This window comes from Myotis yumanensis, unplaced genomic scaffold, assembly GCF_028538775.1.
Source record: "Myotis yumanensis isolate MYYU_CA2020_CCGP unplaced genomic scaffold, mMyoYum1.0.hap1 SCAF_10, whole genome shotgun sequence".
NCBI lineage: Eukaryota > Metazoa > Chordata > Mammalia > Chiroptera > Vespertilionidae > Myotis > Myotis yumanensis.
In genome coordinates this window covers 45,270,966-45,292,208 of record NW_027223761.1, presented here as the reverse complement: position 1 = coordinate 45,292,208, position 21,243 = coordinate 45,270,966, and the positions used below count along the sequence as shown (strand labels likewise).

Genomic DNA, 21,243 nt, shown 5'->3' with positions numbered 1-21,243 from the left:
ATTGCATTTCTAAGTATCTTACGTGGATTCAGGGATTTTCTTCTAATGACACCATTTTGCCTTGTTTGCATCCCAGAATGCGTTCATGAGAGGGAGAAGCATGTTGGAGATTCCGCTGCTGACATAGGACTCATATATGCCAGAACTTGTTCTCTGAGGTCAGGTCACATGGAATCGTGCAAATATCAGCTCTCCTATCTGTAATAGCAGAAAAAGTCGGAGACCCTAGACAGCCTTTTCTCTGCTTTTGCCCTAAAGTCTTGCACTCAGTGGTTTCCTATTTGGCCAGTGCAGGTAGGATAACTAACCGACCCTGTTTGCCTGGACTCCTCTAGTTGTAGCCCTGAGAGTTTCATGTTTCATGAAAGCTCTGTCCCCGGCAAACCAGGCCGATTGGTTACCTTAGGAACAGGTCCGGGGTGACAGGAAACCTCTGGACCTCAGTGAGTGAGTGGCCCAGCCCAGGAGCCCAATGGCATCTCTGTCCACCTTTCACAGATGAGGTAGGACCCAGGGTATGGGGTTGGCTTTGGACAAAAGAAGATTCAAAGGGAAGAAGGAGGAAAGATTGGGGAAAATAAATCTAGAGATGGATGGGAGGTGGCATACTGAGGGATCACACTCAGTGACCCCAGAGTTCTTGAGAAAGAGCAGGCAAGGCCATCTCCTAGGAACAAAGGGGCAGAGCTAGAGGAGGGAGCTTGGGGAGAGGGCATGGGCTTGAACAGCTGCTCGGGAAAGTACGGGCAGAGGAGCCAGCCTGAGAGGAGGAGCGGGTGCTGGGCAATTGTGAAGGCCTCACTGAGACAAGGTGCCTGGCCTGAAGCATCTCAGTGAGGGCATTTTTCCATCTGTGTGCACCATCTCAGAGACAGAAACAGAGGAAAGATGGGCTTATGCTAACAAATCATCCCACAATCTCTGTGTTTTACATCAACTGAGGTCTATCTATATACTAGTATATAAAAGCCTAAGCGACCGAATGACCAAACTACTGATCAACCAGTCACTATGGTGTGCACTGACCACCAGGGGGCAGACACTCAATGCAGGAGCTGCCCCCTGGTGGTCAGTGCACTCCCACAGCCAACCTCTCCCAGCCAGCCAGCCTCCCACGGTCCTGCCCCCTGGCCGGCCACCCCAATCAGCCCTAATGGCCACCAGGCTGAGGAAGCCCCCACCCCTGTGTATGAATTCATGCACCGGACCTCTAGTTTCTTATAATACACATTCACCATGGGTTGGTGCAGTTCTCCTTGTCACTTCTGCAGCCAGAGACTCGGGGTGAAGGCGTGGCCTCTCTGTGGTGGGAGAAAGCACTGGGAAGCACAGGCTGAGTGGGCCTGGAGGTGACCCAGTCATTTCTGCTCACATTTTACTGACTAGAGCAAATCATATCCCTGCCTGACTTGGACAGGGAGGGGAAGCAGACAGTGCAAATAGTAGCACAGTCCACTGCCTGAGTGTCCCGGGGTGAGATGTCCAGGGCCCCATGTGACCAGTGAGAGTATTGCCAGATGACTGACCAGGGGGCGCAGAGGGTTCTGGCAGCCAAGTGGCCTGACTTCACTGAGAACACTTTGCTCCCTCAGAGACAAATGTCGGCATTCCTATTATCCTTTCATTAATTGTGTCTTCTCTCTAAATTTTCTCTCCCACTCCCTCTCCTTTTGTATTTCCGTATTTTCCGTCTGTCTGTCTCTCCGTGCAGGTGGAAAAAACTAGTGTTCAGAGTTCCAAACCAAAAAAGACCTCAGCGAGCCACAAGGCCCCGAGGAAGGCCAAAGACAAGCAGGTGGTGTCGGGCCGGGCCTTCAAGAAAAAGAGTGCAGAGGGCCCCAGCGCCGCCCAAGCCCAACCCGACGACAAGGAGCAAAGTAAAGAGATGAACAATAAACTGGCTGAGGCGAAAGAGTAAATTTCACTGCACTTTCCTTTTATTCTTCTCTCTCTCTCTCTCTTTTTAAACCAACCAACAAAAAAAAGGCCACAAAATTGATTAGAGGCTTCTCATCTGTCTTGGTCCTGAGTGTTCCAGGCGCCCTTTGGTTTGGTTTCTTTTAGTGGAGGAATCCTGTTTGTTTCCAAGACCTATGGCGTGCCTCTCCTCTGCGTGGCCCAGTGGCCATGCCCGGGGCCCTGGAGCCCCAGGCCGTGTGGCTCACTGGCTGTGAGACCACCTGCTGGTGAGGAAGGCAGGCAGGGCTTGGCGCACAGAGGCAATTCCCAGCCGCTGCGGAGGGAATCTCCCGGTTGTGCTTAGAAATGTCTGTGGGAGTTGTCCTCCTATTCCTCCCCAAGGTCAGTCAGTGATCAATTTGGAACTTCAGGTAAATGTGTTCTTTTCCAAATTCTGAGAGTTGTCATCTGCTATAGAAGCTTAACCTGGACTTCAGCAATGGACAACATTTGTGAAAATATTTTTTAAGAAATACAAAAAACACAAGAAAACCTTGGCCTTAATGTCAATACATTTAGTTGTGTCTGCTAAATTTAAGTCATGTTCTCATAGGATCTTCTATTAGAAACGTGTGGCCCCATTTAGTTTCTTATCAGTAGGCTTTACATTGTCCACCCCCACTGACGACTGAAACTAGGGCAGGCTGAAGGTGAGGTGTCTTGACACCGTGGGAAGGTGACACCAAGGCAGGGGTCGTTTCCTGTTTCCCCTCAGCAGCCTGCCTGCCCGGTGCTGCCGATTTTGCAGGGCGGCTGGTTACAGGTGACTGAGGAAGAAAGTTCAAGGTGTAGGGATAGTGTTTAGAACGTGACTCTCCTGCTTCTGAGAAGCACAGGCAGGGAGTGGACGTAGTGACAAGCGTGGCAATGTTTACTCTCCCTTCCTGACTGTTCTCACGCTGTTCCTCAGAGAGGACGGAGGGCGCTGAGCCTCGGGTTAGGGGAAATGTCTGTGACTTAGCTAAGGCGAGGGGAGTTCCCTACTAGGTGATTAGCAAGCCTTTTTGACCTCATTAATGGATAAAAGCAGCTCACAGTGAACTGTGTGTTGTGTGTCTGTGTGGCCAAAGCCTCCAGTGGTGGCCAGGGCCATCTTAGCTGTGCTAGAGTCGTGTCGTAGGCGTTAGTCAGAGAGCTGTTGTGAAAACACCCCAAAATACCTGCCAGAAAAATCACATTTGCAAACCTGTGGTGTGTGTATTGCTCAGATGATTTATTTCTCGTGTCCTTGAAGTGCTCGCTGCCGCCAGCATTTGGAAATCGCTGGGCTGTTGTATGGCGCCAAGCCTCTGCTCAGCCTACTCTTCCTTGGTAAGGAAAGTAGTGAGGAGTGAAGTTCTCACAGTTCCGTACCTCAGATGTTCCTTAGTCCTTCCGGTCTAGAGGAAGCAGGGCCTCCAAGTGCTGTCTCCTATTTGACCATTTAAGCCACCAAGTCTGGGTTTGACACCATTTTGTTGGTCACCTTGGAGCTGATGGAGAAGTGCTTTGTGGATTCTTGAACATGTGCCATGCGGGCCACATTTCCTAAGAGAACAGGACTACGAACACCGAAGCCCTCTGCCAGGCCCTCTGCCGTCTCCCTGTCTACCTCAGGGTATGGAACTGTGAGGAAGGAGAGGTAGTGAAAAAGGTAGACGATGGGAGGAGTTTCGTGTTTCTGAATCACACATTTTGACGCCTACCTGGAAATGACCAGAGTCGGTCGCAGTACTGATCCCAGCTATTTGCTATCGAATCTTAAATCTGAACCAGAGATGTCTATCAACATGATCTTAACTTTATCCAGATAATTTGCCAATATATTCTCATTCTCTCGAGATTAGTCAGACATGCTGTTAGCCACAATTTGGATTTCTCCCGTAGCATAGTCGTATATTTTTTGCAGATCAAGTAAATCAAACTTTACAATGCACAGGAAACCATTCATTCAGTATTCGCTTCCTGAATGCCTGTGCGCCAGACACTGTCCTAGACATGGTGAGTCGTGTAAGTAAATCTGTCTGTACAGCAGCACAACCAGGATTCCTGTGACTTGATCCCTGTGTCTGGTTCAAGGTTGTGTTGCCCAACTTGTAGAGTTCGCCACCCACCTGGCAGCCCCAGGGACTAAGTTCCCTACCTTGCTGCACCTGAGTCGAGGCTTGAGATGACCTGTATAATGTCTTTTTCCGCCCTTCCCTGTCCCCAGCTTTTTCACACCTGTTTGTAGTTCACTTTGACTCTTGAATATATCCTTTCACTGGCAAGAAACTTCCTTTGATTTCTACTGCTTACAAATAAAACTCAGCCGTCTTGTTCTGTACCCCAGACGTACGGATGGAAACTGTTTTCGGTTCCACGAGCAGTGTTTTGTCTTTGCCTTTCTGAAGGTGACCAAGCTCCCAATGCCTGTTCCTCCCAGTTTTGTACATTTCCCTATGGTTTCCTCAACTCCCCTGGCAAGAGAGCGAGGACTGAAGCTTTGCCACTGTCTGCTTTGCTTGCCTGCAAAAATAATCCCTGAAGCTGGGCATGGGCTCCGGCAGCTCTGTGGTCCCCGCTGGCGTGCCCGTTTGGCCCACTGTGCTTTTGCTTCTCTGAGGCAGACAGGAGTGTCTAATTCCGATTTTGTGGCCTGGGTTTTGTTGCATACCACAGATTGTCTATGTAATGTGTAGCGCACACCTCTCTCGGTGCTATTTCATTCCTGCTGTTAGTACGAAAATGACAAAACTATTCATGTATAGCCAATTGATTGTGACGTGCTTGTGGTCTGTGCCTGCTCAGAAAAACAAACAAACAAACAAACAAACCGTTTTTCCAATTTTAAATAAATACTAAAGTCGAACGCCACTTTCTTGATCTTATTTCCTTGGCAAGGCCCAGCTGAGTAGGTGAAGGACCAAGCTTTGCCATTTGAGCCACTCTCCCCGAGAGGAGCTGTGCCCTGCCTTTTTCTGGGGTTCTCCATAATGCAGCTTGACTCTTTTAGATTGCCTCTCAGACACTAATTGCGAGCAGTCAGAGCTAAGTGTTGGGAAAGGCGAAGATGGACCAGGAGACCCACTGGCCAACAAGGTAGTGTAACGTTTTGATCCCTGATCCTGTGTTGCTGGGGGTGAGTGACCGCCTGCATTCAGTACCTCCTCTCCCCGCTTCCTGTCAACCAGCAGGACGGTGGGTTCTAGCTTTTTCTTCTCCCAAGGATTGGCAGAGATGCCTTCCCTTGCTCATTTCATCTGGTCATTGTGGAAGTGTCACCCTCGGGGGGCTGGCTCACTGTGTGGGGTGACAGTCTTGTGTGTGCCTAACATGGAGGTGTGGAAACAGCCATAAGAGAGGCCCACGTAAGGTAACAACAGAGCAGGTGGCTGAAAGCTCAGGTAAAGGACAGGCATAGGAGTCAGAAGGCCTCATGGGGGAGGGAGCCCTGGAGACTGGGTAGGGTGCAGGTGTGCAGGGGCAGGTCTGCAGGCAGGAGAGCAGATCTGGGAGGGAACCTCAGAGCTAGGCCAAGTTTGCCCACTTTGATTTCCTTCTGCTAAAATGGGAGACCAAAGGTTCTATGTGGAATCCCACTTCCCTTTCCCAAAATTAATTGATTAACTATTCTGTGCTAGGCACTGTGTTGGGCACTAGGGAACCAGGATGACTGAGACCCCACCTCTGACCACAGTGGGGCAGCAGGAGGAGTTTGTTCTAGCTGGTTCTGTGGATCAGGGAAGACCTCAGTGGATGGGCAGGTGGCCAAGACATGCCAGACAGAGGGAGTGCTCAGCAAAGGGGTGGAGGGTTCAACACCAGGTGAGCTCAGGTCCTGGGGCAGCAGTTTGCTCAGGGAGGGTCAAGGCAAAGGCTGGACAGTGGCAGAGGCTGACACGGGAAGGCCTGGTGCCATGTGAGCGGGCAGTTGCTAACTGGGATCTCCATTTCATACACCCAGATTGCGCCCCACACCCTTGCATGCTCCCTGCCCTCATGCTTCTCACCCACATATCGGGCAACAAGTATAGGTCCTCTCTTGCTTTAGGCTAGGAGCTCTAGGCTGGGTCTTGTATCCTATTGCTGGCCCCCAATTTCTTGGTTTGGGGGAGAAGGTTTGGTAGGAATCAATCAAGGGTCATACATATGAAAACCACCATATATTTGTTTTCTGGATTAACAGAAAAAGTTATACCCACCTGCCTGCCTTTGTATGAGGCAGAAAACAGAAAATGCTGTTCAATCTATAAACCATACATAAAAACATATTAAAGTATAGCATTCAGCTCTATTTTGACCAGTTAAGGATTGTTTTGATCAAAACCAGGGATTGAGAGAGGTGGAAAGAAAGACAAGAGAGAGGTAGAAATAGAAGCAGAGAGAGAGGAAAAACACATAAATGAAGACACAGAGAATAGCCCGAGAGAAGGTGAGACACACTCAGAGCCAGAAAGAGGACAGGAGTTGACAACAGAGAAAGCAGGAGGGTGGGGAGGCCGGCTACCTCTCCCTTTGCAGCCCACCAGGCAGGGCTCTCCCAGAGCCTCAGCCCGCACCCCTCACCATGCTGGCTGATGCTGCCCGAAGCCCAGGAGGTGGATCCATACTCATTACTAACACCACCTCCCTAAACCAGCAAACAGAATTAAAATCAGCCCTCTAGTTTTAAAATAGTTCATTATTACTAAACTAGTTATGTGTTTTTAAATTCTTCCTTAGTGTTTGTGTGTTTTTTTTGTTTTGTTTTGTTTTGTTTTTCACTTGGGTTAAAAATTTATGACCTTCTTCTCATAGATTTGAGAAGTGTCAAGTCCCATTTCACAAAGCCTGGGACACCCCCACCACCACCCTTACCATGTCTTCCTGGTTTCAAGTTCCTTTTACTGCTAAAATGTCTTAAAGCAGTACATTTTTAGGACCACAGATATAAAAACATTTCTTTCAGGATGCAGCCCGTGGACCATCTACAGTTAAGGGCAAGGCCCTTCCCTAGACCAGCCTGAGACCAGCAGGGTTTGGGCAGCTGTTTCAACTGAATGGGGCCAAGCCCCTCCTAGGTTCCACTCTTGCAGAACCAGGCACCTAGTCCATCCTCCTCCATCCCACTGCCACTGGGTGCGGAGATCCCTCTAACACCTGGACCATCCCAGAATACCTGTAATACCAGTTAACGTCATTATATACGGGCATGCCCCGTTTTATTGCGCTTCACTTCATCGCACTTCACAAATACTGCCTTTTTTTTTTTTTTTTTTTACAAATTGAAAGTAAGACCCTCCACCAGAAAAAAGATTGAGACTCACTTTATTACAATGCTCACTTCATTGTGGTGGTCTGGAGTAAAAGCATTATCCCCAAGGTACACCTGCCTGGATTTTATTATTTACCATGTGACTGCTGGTTAACATTGGCAGTGCACTGAGTTACCAGTTCATGGCTGGAAATCAGTGCCGACTCTGCAACCGTGCTTCCCTGCCCTCTTTGAGCCTACGTCCTCAATGCGGGGACACTAATACCCACCTCAGAGCAGAGGGATGAGGATGAAGTGACACAAGGGCTATAGGGAACCCAGAGTAGACACTATTAGCCGTGGGCAAACTACGGCCCACGGGCCAGATCCGGCCCGTTTGAAATGAATAAAACTAAAAAAAAAAAAAAAAAAAGACCGTACCCTTTTATGTAATGATGTTTACTTTGAATTTATATTAGTTCACACAAACACTCCATCCATGCTTTTGTTCCAGCCCTCCGGTCCAGTTTAAGAACCCATTGTGGCCCTCGAGTCAGAAAGTTTGCCCACCCCTGCACTAAATACAGGTCCTTTCAGACCCCTCCCCTTCCCTTTACAATACTCGCAGGGCCTGTGTTCACTATCAACGATGAGTACTCTCCGACAAAGCATGCAGTTGGGCAAACAATCGGATTAGGAATTCCAGCTACTGAATCATCTTGAGTCCACAGACCTAAACAATAGGATTCTGACAATTTATATTCATTGATTGCTTACAGAGTATTCCTTTCTGTGCCATTCTATTGACCCCTCCTGACGTTGTGGAGCAGGTGTTTGCCAGGTAGCAGACAGCAAAGGGAAGCTCAGTCAGCAGCGAATCAGGTTGCAGACAAGCTGGACTCATGCTGACATAGTCTGGTCAAGACGTACAGGCCCTCCAGACGTCTGACCTAGATCCTCTTTCAATCTTGGGACCCAGTTGTAAACAGGGGGAAATAGGATTTGACCAGGGGTTCACACACAACTGGCTCAGACATCCTGACTGAATTGACCACTTGTCTCAGCCAAATACACCGGTTTTCCCCTTCAGGTACTAAATTGACTGGGTGACTAACATGCATGGTTATTGAATGCAGAATGATCCAATGGATTTGCATTCATAAGAAATACCCTTGGTACTGGAGATACCGAGATGAAACTGGTGTCCATTACCTGAGGCATTGGGTCAGACAGCACCATTTTGTGCATTGTATTTCAAACAGTAGAACTGAGCTTAACTCTCTGGCCCTTGTCCTCGTATAAGTGGCCCTCCATCGCTTGTGAACTTGGCATTGTATTTTAACTACCTCAACCCAGACACCTTTTCTGGGGCCAAGGGAACCTCAGATGCTGAGAGAAGTACATGACTGCCACTGCCACTGGTTTAAGCTGCCAGAGGGGTCTTTAGAACATGCAAATCTGACCATATCACACCCTGCTTTCCACCATCCGGGGGCTCCCGGCGGCCTGCGGAGCTTCCTGCCCCCTAGTGCACCATGCTGCTTCTCACCTCCATGCCTTCCCCGCGCCGCCCCACCTGCTCAGATTGCCCTTCTGCTTCTCCACCCGGCTAACTCATCCTTCAAGACTCCGCTCAGGGGACAGCTCCAGGAGGCCTTTCCTGCACCTCCCAGGCTGGGTAAGATGCTCCCTGTGTGTCTTCATCATGGAACTTACCACGTGAACTGTGTCACCTGCTTGTGTGTGTGTGAGTGTGTGTGTGTGTATGTGTCCCACTGACTGTGCTCCCCCCAGGCAAGGGCCAGATCCTTCAGTTCACCTTTGTAGCCCTCGGCTCTGGCCCCAAAGCCTTCAACAGAGAATGTCTTCTAAAGTGTTTGTTGAATGAATAATGAGTGAAGGAATGAGTGATGACATTCACCATCTGCCTCCATATTCACTACGGTGCCTCCATAAGGTTTTATTTTGCCTAATAACTGGCCCTGCTCATATCAGAGAGGTGGTTTCCAGAGAGGTCACAGCAATAGCAAAGCACAGAGCCGTCCACAGCTGGTTCTATAATGCCCAGCCTGCTTCTGTGCTTCACGTAGCCGCTTTTTCTAAACAGTCCTGACTTCAAAAAAACCACAGACTCTTGGTTATACGGTCATCTTAAAAGGGTGACTAGTCCTACCCCCTGCCCAGTGCAGAGCTCCTTCGGGGTCAAGGCTTAGGAAGAAGGGCTGGGAGTTAGAACCAACAGGCCTGGTTCTAAATCTAAGCTCTACTATTTACTAGCTTGGCTTCGTTTCTTTGAGCCTCAAACATATAATAGTAATACAAGTATTCATCACTGTCTAAATCTATTTGTTTCTCAAATTCAAAAAGTCTGAGTTTGGTCAGCAAGGGATGCAGCATTATTCGAACCTGTTTGGTCCCTGAGTTTGGGAGGGCAGGTGGATACCTGTTTGTGATTCACAGGACTGGTCAGATGGCCCAGTGAGAATGCCTGTGAAAGTCCTCTGTAGACTGTAAAGTGGCAATAGTTCACATAAGGGTCGCTTTGCTGACCACCACTTCCCAGTTACTTACTGTCCTTGAGCCCAATGGTGTGGTAGCTGGAGCAACATCTGGTGGATCCACTCCTTCTGCCACACAGCAGCCTGAGAGAAAACCCATCTAGTGTGGCTCTTGCTGCCCTGTCTCCTCCCCAGCCCTTCCCCTGGCCCCTCGTCTCTGAGCACAGCCTATAAATCACCCGGTACAGATTCCATTTCTGCAATTACACGTTCATTTTCATTGATCCCCTCTGGACACATGGAGCCAATTTTGATTAATTGCTCAAGATCCCATCCTTTGCTTTAGGTAAGGTGGGAGGAAAGAACAGAAATTGATTTGCAAGTTCCCAGGAGCACAGAGCTAGACATGAACTGAGCCATTACTGTCTGGTTGCCTTAGTCTAGCGCCTTGCATTTTAAAAAGGGTCATTAGCAGGATTACCAGATTCTTGGCAGCTCATTGAGACAGTCAGCTATGCCCTTGACTTTGCCTTCTTGGTGTTAAAACAACCAAAGATGCTTCCTAAAATATTTATTATACAAGTAGGAATTTATTCAGTTCTTCTTAGGAAGTTATATCTAGAAAAGTTATTTAACAGCAAAAAGGACCACAGCAACAGCAGCATAGGACGGAAAACATAGCCATCGAGCCGCGTGGTGAGGCCGTTTCTCTGCCTGGGGTGAACGCCCGCCCGCAGGGAGCCTGGGCTGGTGGAGGAAAATCCGAACCAGGAATCTGACCAGGTCTCTGGCTCCACTTTTGTAAAATGCAGGTAGGCACAGCTTACAGGGAGAAAACAAACATTTATGTGGCCTTTACACCCTTGTTCTCATTTAATCCTCACCCTAGGGCTAGAGAGTCTGTAGGTATCATCCCCATTTCTACATAAAGAAATCAAGGACTCGGTGAGTAAATGACAAAGTCACACAGCTTGTAAGTGGTGAGCCGGGCTTTGAAGCCAAGTTTGTGTGACTAAAACCCATTCTTGGTCCAGTCCTCGGGGCCACCTGTCCGTGGGATCCCTGTTATAAAGAAGATGGGCAGCCTCCTGAAGTAGCAGTCGCTTCATCCTGTCCCTTTGCTCCAAAACTTCTGATGACTCTAACTACTCTTGTCTATGAAAAATGAGTCAGAAAAGGAGACATATGTAATACCTTAATCAGTAAAGAATTTTAAAAAAGAATTAAAAAAAAGAAAAATGAGTCAGATGAAGGTCATAGATGCTAAGTTGGGTCAGCAGAGTTACCTCACCCCAATCCCCCAACCCCCTGTCCAAAACTAAGCCTTGTGGTGGCAGCATTTTTCCTAGCTGTGGTCCTAGTTGCTCTTCCTGTGCAGTGAGGCCCTGGGCTGGTAGACCCATTGGCAGCCGTACAGGTAGGGCTCACAGGTGTGGGCGTGGATGGCACTCTCAGACCAGGGTGCTGCTCCTTTCTGGGACTAGCTTCTTTGCCAGGGTCTGCTGAATGCTAGGAGGTAACCCTTGGGGCAGGGGAGCGGGGGGTGGGGGTTCCTTGGGTAGTGGATACAGGAAGGGCAGGGGCAAAGGAGGCAACTCTCTCAGGAGATGCAGTTGGGATCTCAGAGCTGGGGGCCTGCGGAGGTCAGTGGCTCCGACCTCCTGCACCAGGCAAAGCCAGCCAGGGTGCTCTCAGACCAGACCCAGATCAGAGGTCTGCAGACCAATTTGGAATCTCTGTAGCTGAAGTCACACCCGTGAGGGATATTGTTAGAGAGGAAAGAGCTTGACTGGAAGCCTGTCATCCTCGTTTAGGGACTTGACTGGCCACAACCTCAGGATGTGACCTTAGGCAACTTGCTTCCCCTTCCTGAGCCTCATTTCCACCCATAAATGGGGGTGCGGGCGACCCCTGTCTGCCTGGCCGGCAGGGCTGCTGTGAGAATCCAGGGTGCACATTGCATACGAAGTCCTGTCAGAAAACCATAAAGAAGTTAGTTGGGGAGGACAAAAGGGCGCCGAGGCCGTTAAAACGAGGAAATCTTTTGTGTCATGTGAATATGGTGGTTAGAATGTGATCTTGTGCAAGTTCTTTCTTCAGCTTCTCCTTTAGGATGGAAGTCTCAGTGTCTGCCAGCCCCGGGCCAGAGCTCGCTGCCTCTCCACTCCTATCCAATGGCCTGGCACAGAGCAGGCGCCTACTAAATGTTTGTGGAAGGGGGAGGGGAGAAAAAGGGGGAGGGGAGAAAGGTGAGGGATGCAGGGAAGGACAGCGAGGAAGGATAAGGCAGATGTGGTTTCTGCCCTCAAAGAGCCCCCATCTGGAGAGGCAGCTACTAAACAGTTGGCCACTCCTCTGATAGGGCTGCTGTGAGGGGTGAGGGGATGGGGGACGCGCTGAGGGAACACAGGACAAGGAGGACCTGACCCTGGGGGTGGAGGGTAGGGTGAGTTCACTGAGGAAGTGAGGCTGGAGCCAGCTCTTCAGTCCCTGAGGAGGGGTGGGTTGGACAGCTGCACTGAGAGCAAGCTAAAGAGACCCCAGGGCAGGGGCTGTGTGTCCTGCTTAGAGGACTTCTCCAGCAGAGCCGTCCTTGCCCCTGGAGGGACCTTGGGCCTCTCTAGTTGAAGAAACACAGGCTGGGGAAGGCTCAGGGCCAGGGCTGACGGTGGTGCGGGCGCACTGGTCGCTTTGGAGTGCCCACAGCGTGGGCTTCCAGGTCTGTCTCCCTGCTCCACACAGGGCGACCCTCGGGTCAGGGCCCCAGTCTCAGTCACTCCAGGCCTAACACAGACTGCCCAGTGAATGGATAAAAGAGAAAAAAATAAAATAGAATAAAGAGAAAAAGCTACACATCAGCCATCGGTACTCCCACATATGTCTGCCAGGTACTGCTACGAGCCAGACACTAGATAATGGTGATGCAAAGATGGACAAAACCTAGCCCACGATCTGGGGGATCGGCAGGTAGTTGCCAAGCACCATGATAATTGCTGCAACAGAGGCTACCGCGGAGCCCTGTGGGAGAGCCAGGCGGGAGCCAGAGCTCTTGCTTCGAGAACGCCTTGTCGCCCGCAGATTCTTTGTAAGAATAATGAGCCTTTCAAAGATGGTTTCCTAGGCACTCCCCCTGGGGTCTCTGTGGTTTCCATAACTGCGTTTGGAGCTTTGGTTGTGTCTGAACAGGGTGGCAGACAAGAGGAGAGAGAAAACATAAAATCGCCCTGTCTACTGTCCTCCCACCCCATCCCCACCCTCACCTCCTGTCAGAGCCCCTAAGTGGCCTGGGTCCTGGGAGAGTCACTTGCCCTCTGGGCGTGGTTTCCCATCTATAGAGTAACACAGTTAGACCACCATGTCCCTCTTAGGAACTAACATTTACAAAACATCACCCGTATTCCATGGGTTATGCCATGAGCGTTCATGTAAACGAATCCTCCCCAGAAGGCGGGCACTGTGATCTCAGTTTATAGATTACGGAAACAGGCCTAGAGCCTGGCACGCCCATGATAACATCCCACGGCTATGAAGGAGCTGGGTCAGAATCCAAACCCAGCTCTCTGGCCTGAAGTCCAGTCAGTGTGCTTGCTCCTCCAGCAGGCTGCCCTTTGCATGATAAGAAATGATCTATGTGAAACACCTAGCAATGCGCCTGGCATGTGCTTATTGCTCAGGCAGTATGAGTTTCTTGCAGGCTCTGGAGGCATGATTCAAGGACAGGGTCCACAGGCCCCTCATTTCTGAACGTGGCCCTACGGCAGGAGCATGGCCCCAGCTCTGATCTGCTTTGATGCTCCATCAGGAGACCGTCAAGGGAGAAAACCCCCCACATGGTGGATTATGGGATTAGAATTGTGTGCAAGGGCAGGAGTCAGTGGGAGGAAAGGAAGCCCTTTCTGCAGATAGTCTGGGGCAGGGCTCGATGATCCAGCTTCCAGACTCTGATAAAGCACGGATCCAAAGTCAGTGTGTGTGTGTACCCAGGGGGCATCCCTGTCTCCATGGAAATGAGAAGAAGGGCAGAAAATCAAGTTCCTAAGACTCAGGGTGTCTCGTGTAACCTGGAAATACTGCATTTTGCAAATAGCACAGAGCCTGGCACAGAATAGAATCTCATTTACTCATTCATTGACCAGGTATTTATTTAGTCAGGGCCTTCCCTGAGCCGGGTACTGTTTTAGGTAGAGAATACAGTGATACGCAGATATGTGACATGGTCCTGCCCTCTGAATGCTTCAGTCTGGTAGGGGAAACATTAATCCAAAAGAATGAAGTAATTCACTGTGATAAAGGGTATGAAAGAAAGGGATGTGGAGAGCCCGTAGCAGGGGACCTGGTCACATCTGTGGGTCAGGGGAGGCTTCCCTGGGAATGCGCTCTAGGGAGCTGGGAGATGGAGGATGAGTAGGCATTAACCAATTGATGAAGGAGCAAGAGAATGTTCCAGGAGTGGCAACATGTGCTAAGCCGTAAATGGAAAGGAGCAGGGCAGACTGAGCAACAGAACCAAGACCTGCGAGTCTGGGGCACAGGCGCTGGGAAGGAGGGGAGAGCCGGCCGGTCAGCCAGGTGGGGTATGAAACAGGTTTTACTCTTTATTCTGAGAGCAAGGGGAAGCCACTGGAGGGTTGTAAGCAGGGAAGGGATATGCTTTTTTGAAAGATGATTCTGATTTCTGTATGAAAAACGAATTGGATGAGGAGCAGGGGATACTAGTTAGGAAGTCCACAGAAATAAGGGTACAGTTGGTGAGGGGAAGGGAGGGCGGGAAAGAAATGGGACCATTCAAGAGATACATGTTAGGAGCTGGAGCAGATGGTTCTTGATAGTTGGGTGGAGGTTTTGACGGGGGGAAGGTCTTCAGGGTGACTCTGGGTTTCTGGCTGGGGCCACGGGGTAGCTGATGAGCCAGGTTTCAGCAACAATAATTTGTGACTTTTTCCATTTGACCTTCTTTGTTCCAGGTATCGTGCTGGGCACTGGGGCTGCAGGCCATGAGGATGGCCCCGGCCTTCAGAGAGCTCATGATCTAATGGGGGAGACCTGACATGTAATGGGGGGGCCCTATGAATGTGGGGAGAGACTGTAAAATGGTGCTGCTGTAAGGGAGATATGGACAAAACCCATGTGGAGAGATGCATCCAGGAGGCCTGGTGAAGAAGTGGAATCTGAGCCAAGCCATCAAGGATAGACAGGGAAAAGTTGATGAAAGAGAGCAATCCAGGTAGCAGGCGCAAAGAAATGAAAACAGTGGCCAGAGGACAGTGCAGGGAGGGTAAGGCTGCAAGGCTGGCCTCCACCTGCCCTGTCTTCCTCCAGGGCTGCCATGAGGGTCCAGTGTGTGAGCATTTAGTAAACTGTTGCTAGCTATTATAGTACTGGACTTATTCATGCGATGCCCCAAAGCACTTTACAAATAATCAAGAATTATGATTTCAGGTAATAGTCCCTGACATTTGTACTGTTATCCCCATTCTACCAGATGGGGAAACTGAGGTCTATTGTGGTGGAGTAATTGCCCAAGACCTTTCAGGCAATAAGCAGCACAGAAGCTGAGACAAACCCAGCAGGCCATTTTAGTCTCTGAGAGGGTACACAGGCTGGGAGGAGAGGGTCTGTGTCATATGCTGCCTTGAAAAGATTTGCATGTGGCTCAAGTTGCCAGATTTGGTTGTGCAGGTTGGGCCATGACCAAGGACAACTGGGCTGTGGGCTGCGTGGGCCTGAATCCAGCCCATCTCCACTGACCAACCATGTGCCCAGTCCCCCCTCCCCCCGGGGTGCAGCTTTGTCTCCTTCACACAGAGGGCACTGTGAGTGCTGCTTCTGCCAGCCTTACTGCGAGTGGTGGGGCATTTAACAGCTGGGACACTGACAGGCAGTGTGGAACCAAGTAGTGGCCAGTCAGCATCAATGAGAGTTTTATGTTGGCCTTGAGGGCGGTTTTGTTCATAGGAAAACCAACTGAGGCTGCTGTGGTTTTAAAAATGAATGCTTGCCCAGTCAGTGCGGCTCAGTGGTTGCGCATCGACCCATGAACCAGGCGATCACAGTTTGATTCCCGGTCATGGCACACACCTGGGTTGCAGGCTCAATTCCCAGTAGGGGGCGTGCAGGAGGCAGCCAATCAATGATTCTCTCTCTTCATTGATGCTTCTATCCCTCTCTCCCTTCCTCTCTGAAATCAATTAAAAATAGTAATAATAAAAATAAAAATGAATGCTTAATAGATCAAAGTAACATTTAAAAACCTAGTAAATTTTAATCAAAACATTTTAAGGGGGATTTTATAACTTAATTGCCCTGAATAATTTAAATCAACTTATAAATAATTTAAAATAAACTAAGCTTAAAATATGAAAACTATTGGATTGTCATAAGTTCCATCATTGTTTACAAAATTTATAGAATTACCTTATATCTTTCCATTTAAAATCACTAGTCTAAATGATTCCATTGCACATTTTATATTGGAACCACAAAGCTAATCTGTTACATATTCTAATATGCCAAATTATTTTTAAATATTATAAATACTTTCAAACTAACTCTACACGGATTCTTCCTATACATAGTACCAAAAAAAGGTAAAACTATAGATTTCATTTAATTTAACATTTCTAATATTAATTCTAAACCTTCCCATGACCAGAAACACTCGCTAAAGAAACAAGTTTACTAAGCAAAGCAGTGTAAGGTGATATATCCAAGCAAATTTTGAGTTAGTTTACAACTCGCTAAGAGTACTCACTGAATGCAATGTGGGTGTGACCTGAGGGCCACTGCGGCTCTCAGGGAAATGTATTCGGTGACTCCGCTGTGGAGCTGGCCCTCCTTTCACTCTCCATGGCATCAGGGGATGCTGAGTCCATGCCCTGCCAATGGAATAGGTTTTGCAACCCAAGCCCCCGAGATCAAGTCAAGCCCTGGTCACCTTTTTTGTCTCCTGTCTCAGCTTGATCACTCTGCAGGATGATCCCCCCATTCATTACCCGAGAGGGTTCATCTAATCAATTTCCTGCTTGATTCAATTCTGAATTAGGTTTTTACTTTTCCTCTCTGGCCATCCACCAAGCACTAGAAGTATTTTAATCCCACCCTTGGGTTCTGTATGCCTCTGGCGGCCTTGCTGGCGGCCTTGCTGGCTCTCTCCACAAACACTAAGGTCTCACTGATGGTGGCCAGCTGTGTCCATCTGGCCAGAGCAGCTGTGCTCTGTGTTGTGCTGAGCCAGGGAGCCACCCTGGCTTCTCTCCATCCACTTTGATGCTTAGAGACATCAAGAGGGACTAGAGGATAGGCTGCCTGTGCTGCCGTGTACTCTGCTGCTGAGAGATGTCAGTCTCCTGGAAGCTCAAGATTCTAACCAGTAAAAGGCTTCTGAATCAGGATGGCATGTCCGAATTTTAAAAGTCCAGACATGTGTAACTTTACTTCTAAGTAAATGGAAGAGCAATTGAAATATTATATAGCAATGTCATGGTACATGATCTCTAATCATCATAAATTTCTAATTAAATATCATTATGTCCAATGAAATAGATGACAAACTTAAGGTCCAGAGAGATGAAACCATAGTGAGCTAAGAAAGTGTTACCAAGTAGAGGTCTTATTGGACCAGCTTTAATGAGCAAGTAAGACATAGTCCTAAAAGCCAATAGGAACTATTTAAATGCTAAGGTGGTTTTAACCTTGAAGACTTGGTTAACCTTGAAGTGGCCACAAGATATAATGAGCACCTACTAAGTGTCAGGCACTATAGGGGAACGAAACCAGGTTCCAGAAGGCAGACTAGGGGTCACACAGATCCTCGAACTTTCCATATCACTTGCCCTCTCTGGACCTCAGTCTCTCCCTCTAACAAGTAAGGGTGATAAAACCCTCCCTGCATACTTAGCAGGGTTGCTGGGTTGCTGCAATGAGCTATGGAGAGCAGTGATTTAGAAAGTGGAATGAACTGTGGGTGGAATGAGCAAGGGCTTGTGACACTGGGTAGTGGCCACTCCTGAGTGGTGACTTTCAGCCCGGCCTGCAAAGGAAGGAGTGTGCATTCCAAACCAGACTGGCATGCCTGAGTGGGGCAATGTTTGCCCTTGGTGTCAATGATGCCACCTGCTCTCCACCATGTGGGTGGGTCAAGGGATGGGGTGAGGTAGTGAGGTAGATGAAACAGCCTGTGAGGAGTCTGGTGAGGCTTGGGTTCTTGGCTACAGGGAAATCAGTCCCAGAGCCTTGGAGTAAAAGTGGACAAGGGCCCAGGTAGAGTAGAAGGAGCTGGAAGTGAGATGCAGCGAGGGAAGCAGGTCCTCTCCACTGCCTGAACGGGGAGTCCCAGCCCGTCATCTAGCAAAGGTGCAGCAATAGCAGTGGCACAGACAACGATGGGGTACATTGTCCATAGAGAATTTAAAAGCACTAATAAAACCAACTAGAAGCTGGTCTGCTTATTATTATCACCATGTGCTGGCTGTTCTAAACAATGTCAGTGATAAAAACACCTTTCTGTTTGCAAGGGATGGGGGGAGGGGGACATTCCCACTGCCCTCTTTCTTGGCATGCCATAGGCCCCTTGCCCCTCCCCACAGTTAGCCCTTAACAAGGGGCTCAGGAAGAAGAAGGCCATGAGGACAAGGAAAGAGCACGCTGGCCTATAGGGTTGTCTGAGTAGACAGCTAAGAGGGGCTCCCGGGATGGGCCCAGCTATCCTGGAGGAAGGAAGAGCGGCCTTGGTGGAGTGTGAGGTGGACGGGCTGCCGGGCTGCCGCTGGAGGACCCTGCGTCCCATTCGAGCACTGCCGTTTTCACTGGGTGCCATCCTCTGTGCCACGGGCAGGTTATAATCAATTGGCAAACACTGAATGACTGGTTCCCGAACCTGCCCCTCACCTGACCCCACATTCTATACTAAGAGCATGGAAGTCAGATTCTCCTCCTGGCTCTCCAGCAAGAGCTGCCCTGCCCAGGCTCCACAGGCAATCTGTGCTCTGCCCCATCCCTGGCCTGAGCTCTGGCCCTCACAGTGACCACCTCTCTCTTCTCTGCAGGAGCCAGGTCCATCCCACCAGTGACTCACATAAGAATCGAGGTCCTGTAGCCACAGAGCCAGACAAGAAACAAGGTCCCGTGGGCCTGGGGCCTCTGAAAAATCAAGGCCCTGTGATCCAAGAGCCACGGAAGGATCAAGGCCCTGCTGTTCCAAAGTCTCTGAAGGATCAAGCTCCTGGGGTCCCAGGGCCTCTGAAGGATCAAGCTCCCGGGGTCCCAGGGCCTCTGAAGGATCAAGCTTCTGGGGTCCCAGGGCCTCTAAAGGATCAAGCTCCCGGGGTCCCAGGGCCTCTGAAGGATCAAGCTCCTGCGGTCCCAAGGCCTCTGAAGGATCAAGCTCCTGCGGTCCCAGGGCCTCTGAAGGATCAAGCTCCCAGGGTCCCAGGGCCTCTGAAGGATCAAGCTCCTGGGGTCCCAGGGCCTCTGAAGGATCAAGCTCCCGGGGTCCCAAGGCCTCTGAAGGATCAAGCTCCTGGGGTCCCAGGGCCTCTGAAGGATCAAGCTCCTGGGGTCCCAAGGCCTCTGAAGGATCAAGCTCCTGCGGTCCCAGGGCCTCTGAAGGATCAAGCTCCTGGGGTCCCAGGGCCTCTGAAGGATCAAGCTCCTGGGGTCCCAGGGCCTCTGAAAGATCAAGCTCCTGGGGTCCCAGGGCCTCTGAAGGATAAAGGTTCCATGGTCCCCACAGCAGTTAAGAATCAAGATCACACGGTCTCTGGGCCTTTAAAGAATGAAGGTTCTGGGATCTCAGCACCAGTCAAGGACCAAGGTTCCTTGTTCCCGTTGTCTCTAAATAATCAAAGGGTTCCAGCAAGAGTTAAGGATCAAGGTTCCATGGTACTAGAGACTCCAAAGGATCCAGGTCCTGTGGCCCCAGCACCTGTCAAGGATCAGGGTCCGATGGTCCCAGAGCATCTAAAGGATCGAAGTGCCATGCTCATAGCACCTGTAAAGAAAGAAGGTCCTATGCTCTCTGAGCCTGCAAAGAACCAAGGTTCAGTGGTTCCAGAGCCAGTCAAGGGTCAGGGTGGCGTGGCCCCAGAGCTTCTGAAGGGTCATGATTCTGTAGTTGTAAAGAATCAGGGTTCTATGGTCCCAGAACGAGTCAAGGATCGGGGCACTGTGATCCCTGAGCCCCCAAAGAACCAAGGTCCTGTGGTCCTTGAGCCTGTGAAGAATCCAGTTCCTATCATCTCGGTGCCTCTGAAAGATCAAGATCCTCTAGTGCCACCACCAGCCAAGGACCAAGGTCCTGTGGTCCCTGGACCTCTGAAGACTCAAGGTCCAAGGGACCCGCAGCTGTCCACTGTCTCACCTCCACCCCCAGTCACGATCCCAACGGTCCCCCATGCAGAATATATTGAGAGCTCCCCTTGACACTCACCCCTTGACACCAAGGAAAGAGGTGGCAGTGAAAGTGCTCCCTCCCCAGGGTAGCAAAGTCTCACATTTAATCTGCATGAAACAGTATTGTATAGTCTTGCTGGAATCTAATAAAACAAACCCCTCTGGCTTAGCCGTGTCTTTCTCTGATTCCATTTGTGTGTGCGCGCGCGCATCATGCACGTTTTGTTGTTGCTGTTGTTGTTAATCTTCACCCAAGGATATTTTTTCCATTGATTTTTAGAGAGTGGAAGGCAGAGAAAGAGACATATTGATATGAGGGACACATTGATTGGTTGCCTCCCGCACCTGTCCCAACCAGGACCAGGTATCAAACCTACAACCTGGATACATGCTCTTGACCAAGAGTCAACCCGTGCCCCTACAGTGCACAGGCCAACGTTCTAACCACTGAGAACACCAGCCATGGCTGTCATTTGAAAGTGGGCATGCAGGACTCTGCATTACCCATCCAGGCAAGAGGAATCTGAGCGATTCCCAGCTCCTTTGAGTTGTCAGTGTGAGATGGGAGTGGGTGGGAGATGTTAGGAGATGGAGGATAGGACACTTCTCTCTCACCCTCCTGCTGTTCCCTTCTGACACCTGACGTGTGGGAGCTGGATGTCTCACAAGTTAACTCAACTATCTACCTGGAGATAGTCAGCTCCCACAGGGTAAGGGCGTCTCATAATACTGCTCCCCACCCCGCACAACACATACACAATTCAGATGCAAACTTTCGAGTCCCAGGTTGTCACTTGTACTTCTGACTGGGCATGATTGGGGTTCTCACACCCCCTACTTAGTCTCAACAATTTGCTAGAGTGGCTCACAGAAGTTGGAAACACTTACATTACTGGTTTGTCACAAAAGGATAAAGGATGCAGATGAACATCCAGATGGAAGGAAGGGGCGTGGAGCTTCTGTGCTCACAGAAGTTGGAAACACATTACTGGTTTGCCATAAAAGGACAGAGGCTACAGATGAATACCCAGATACAGAGGAAGGAGCATAGAGCTTCTGTGCCCTCTGCAGGCGTGTCACCCTCCCAATAGCTCCAGCGACCCAGAAACTCTCCAACCTCCATGCTTTTAGGATTTTATGAACGTTTCATCATGTAGGCATGATCAATCATTAACTCAACCTCTTCTCAGAAGATAGGGTGAA

The 21,243-nt window shown here is 49.7% G+C and overlaps 1 protein-coding gene across 1 annotated transcript in view; it reads left to right on the top strand.

Moving 5' to 3' along the window:
• The window catches only part of MAP6 (microtubule associated protein 6), a 75,050-nt gene extending 54,850 nt beyond the window's left edge, over window positions 1–20,200 (top strand). The window contains 2 exon segments of the mRNA XM_070425647.1: window positions 1,712–1,914; window positions 18,696–20,200. Of these exon segments, the coding sequence (XP_070281748.1) occupies window positions 1,712–1,914; window positions 18,696–20,070 (1,578 nt within the window). The 3' untranslated portion in view covers window positions 20,071–20,200.
• The last annotated feature ends 1,043 nt before the right edge of the window (window positions 20,201–21,243 follow it).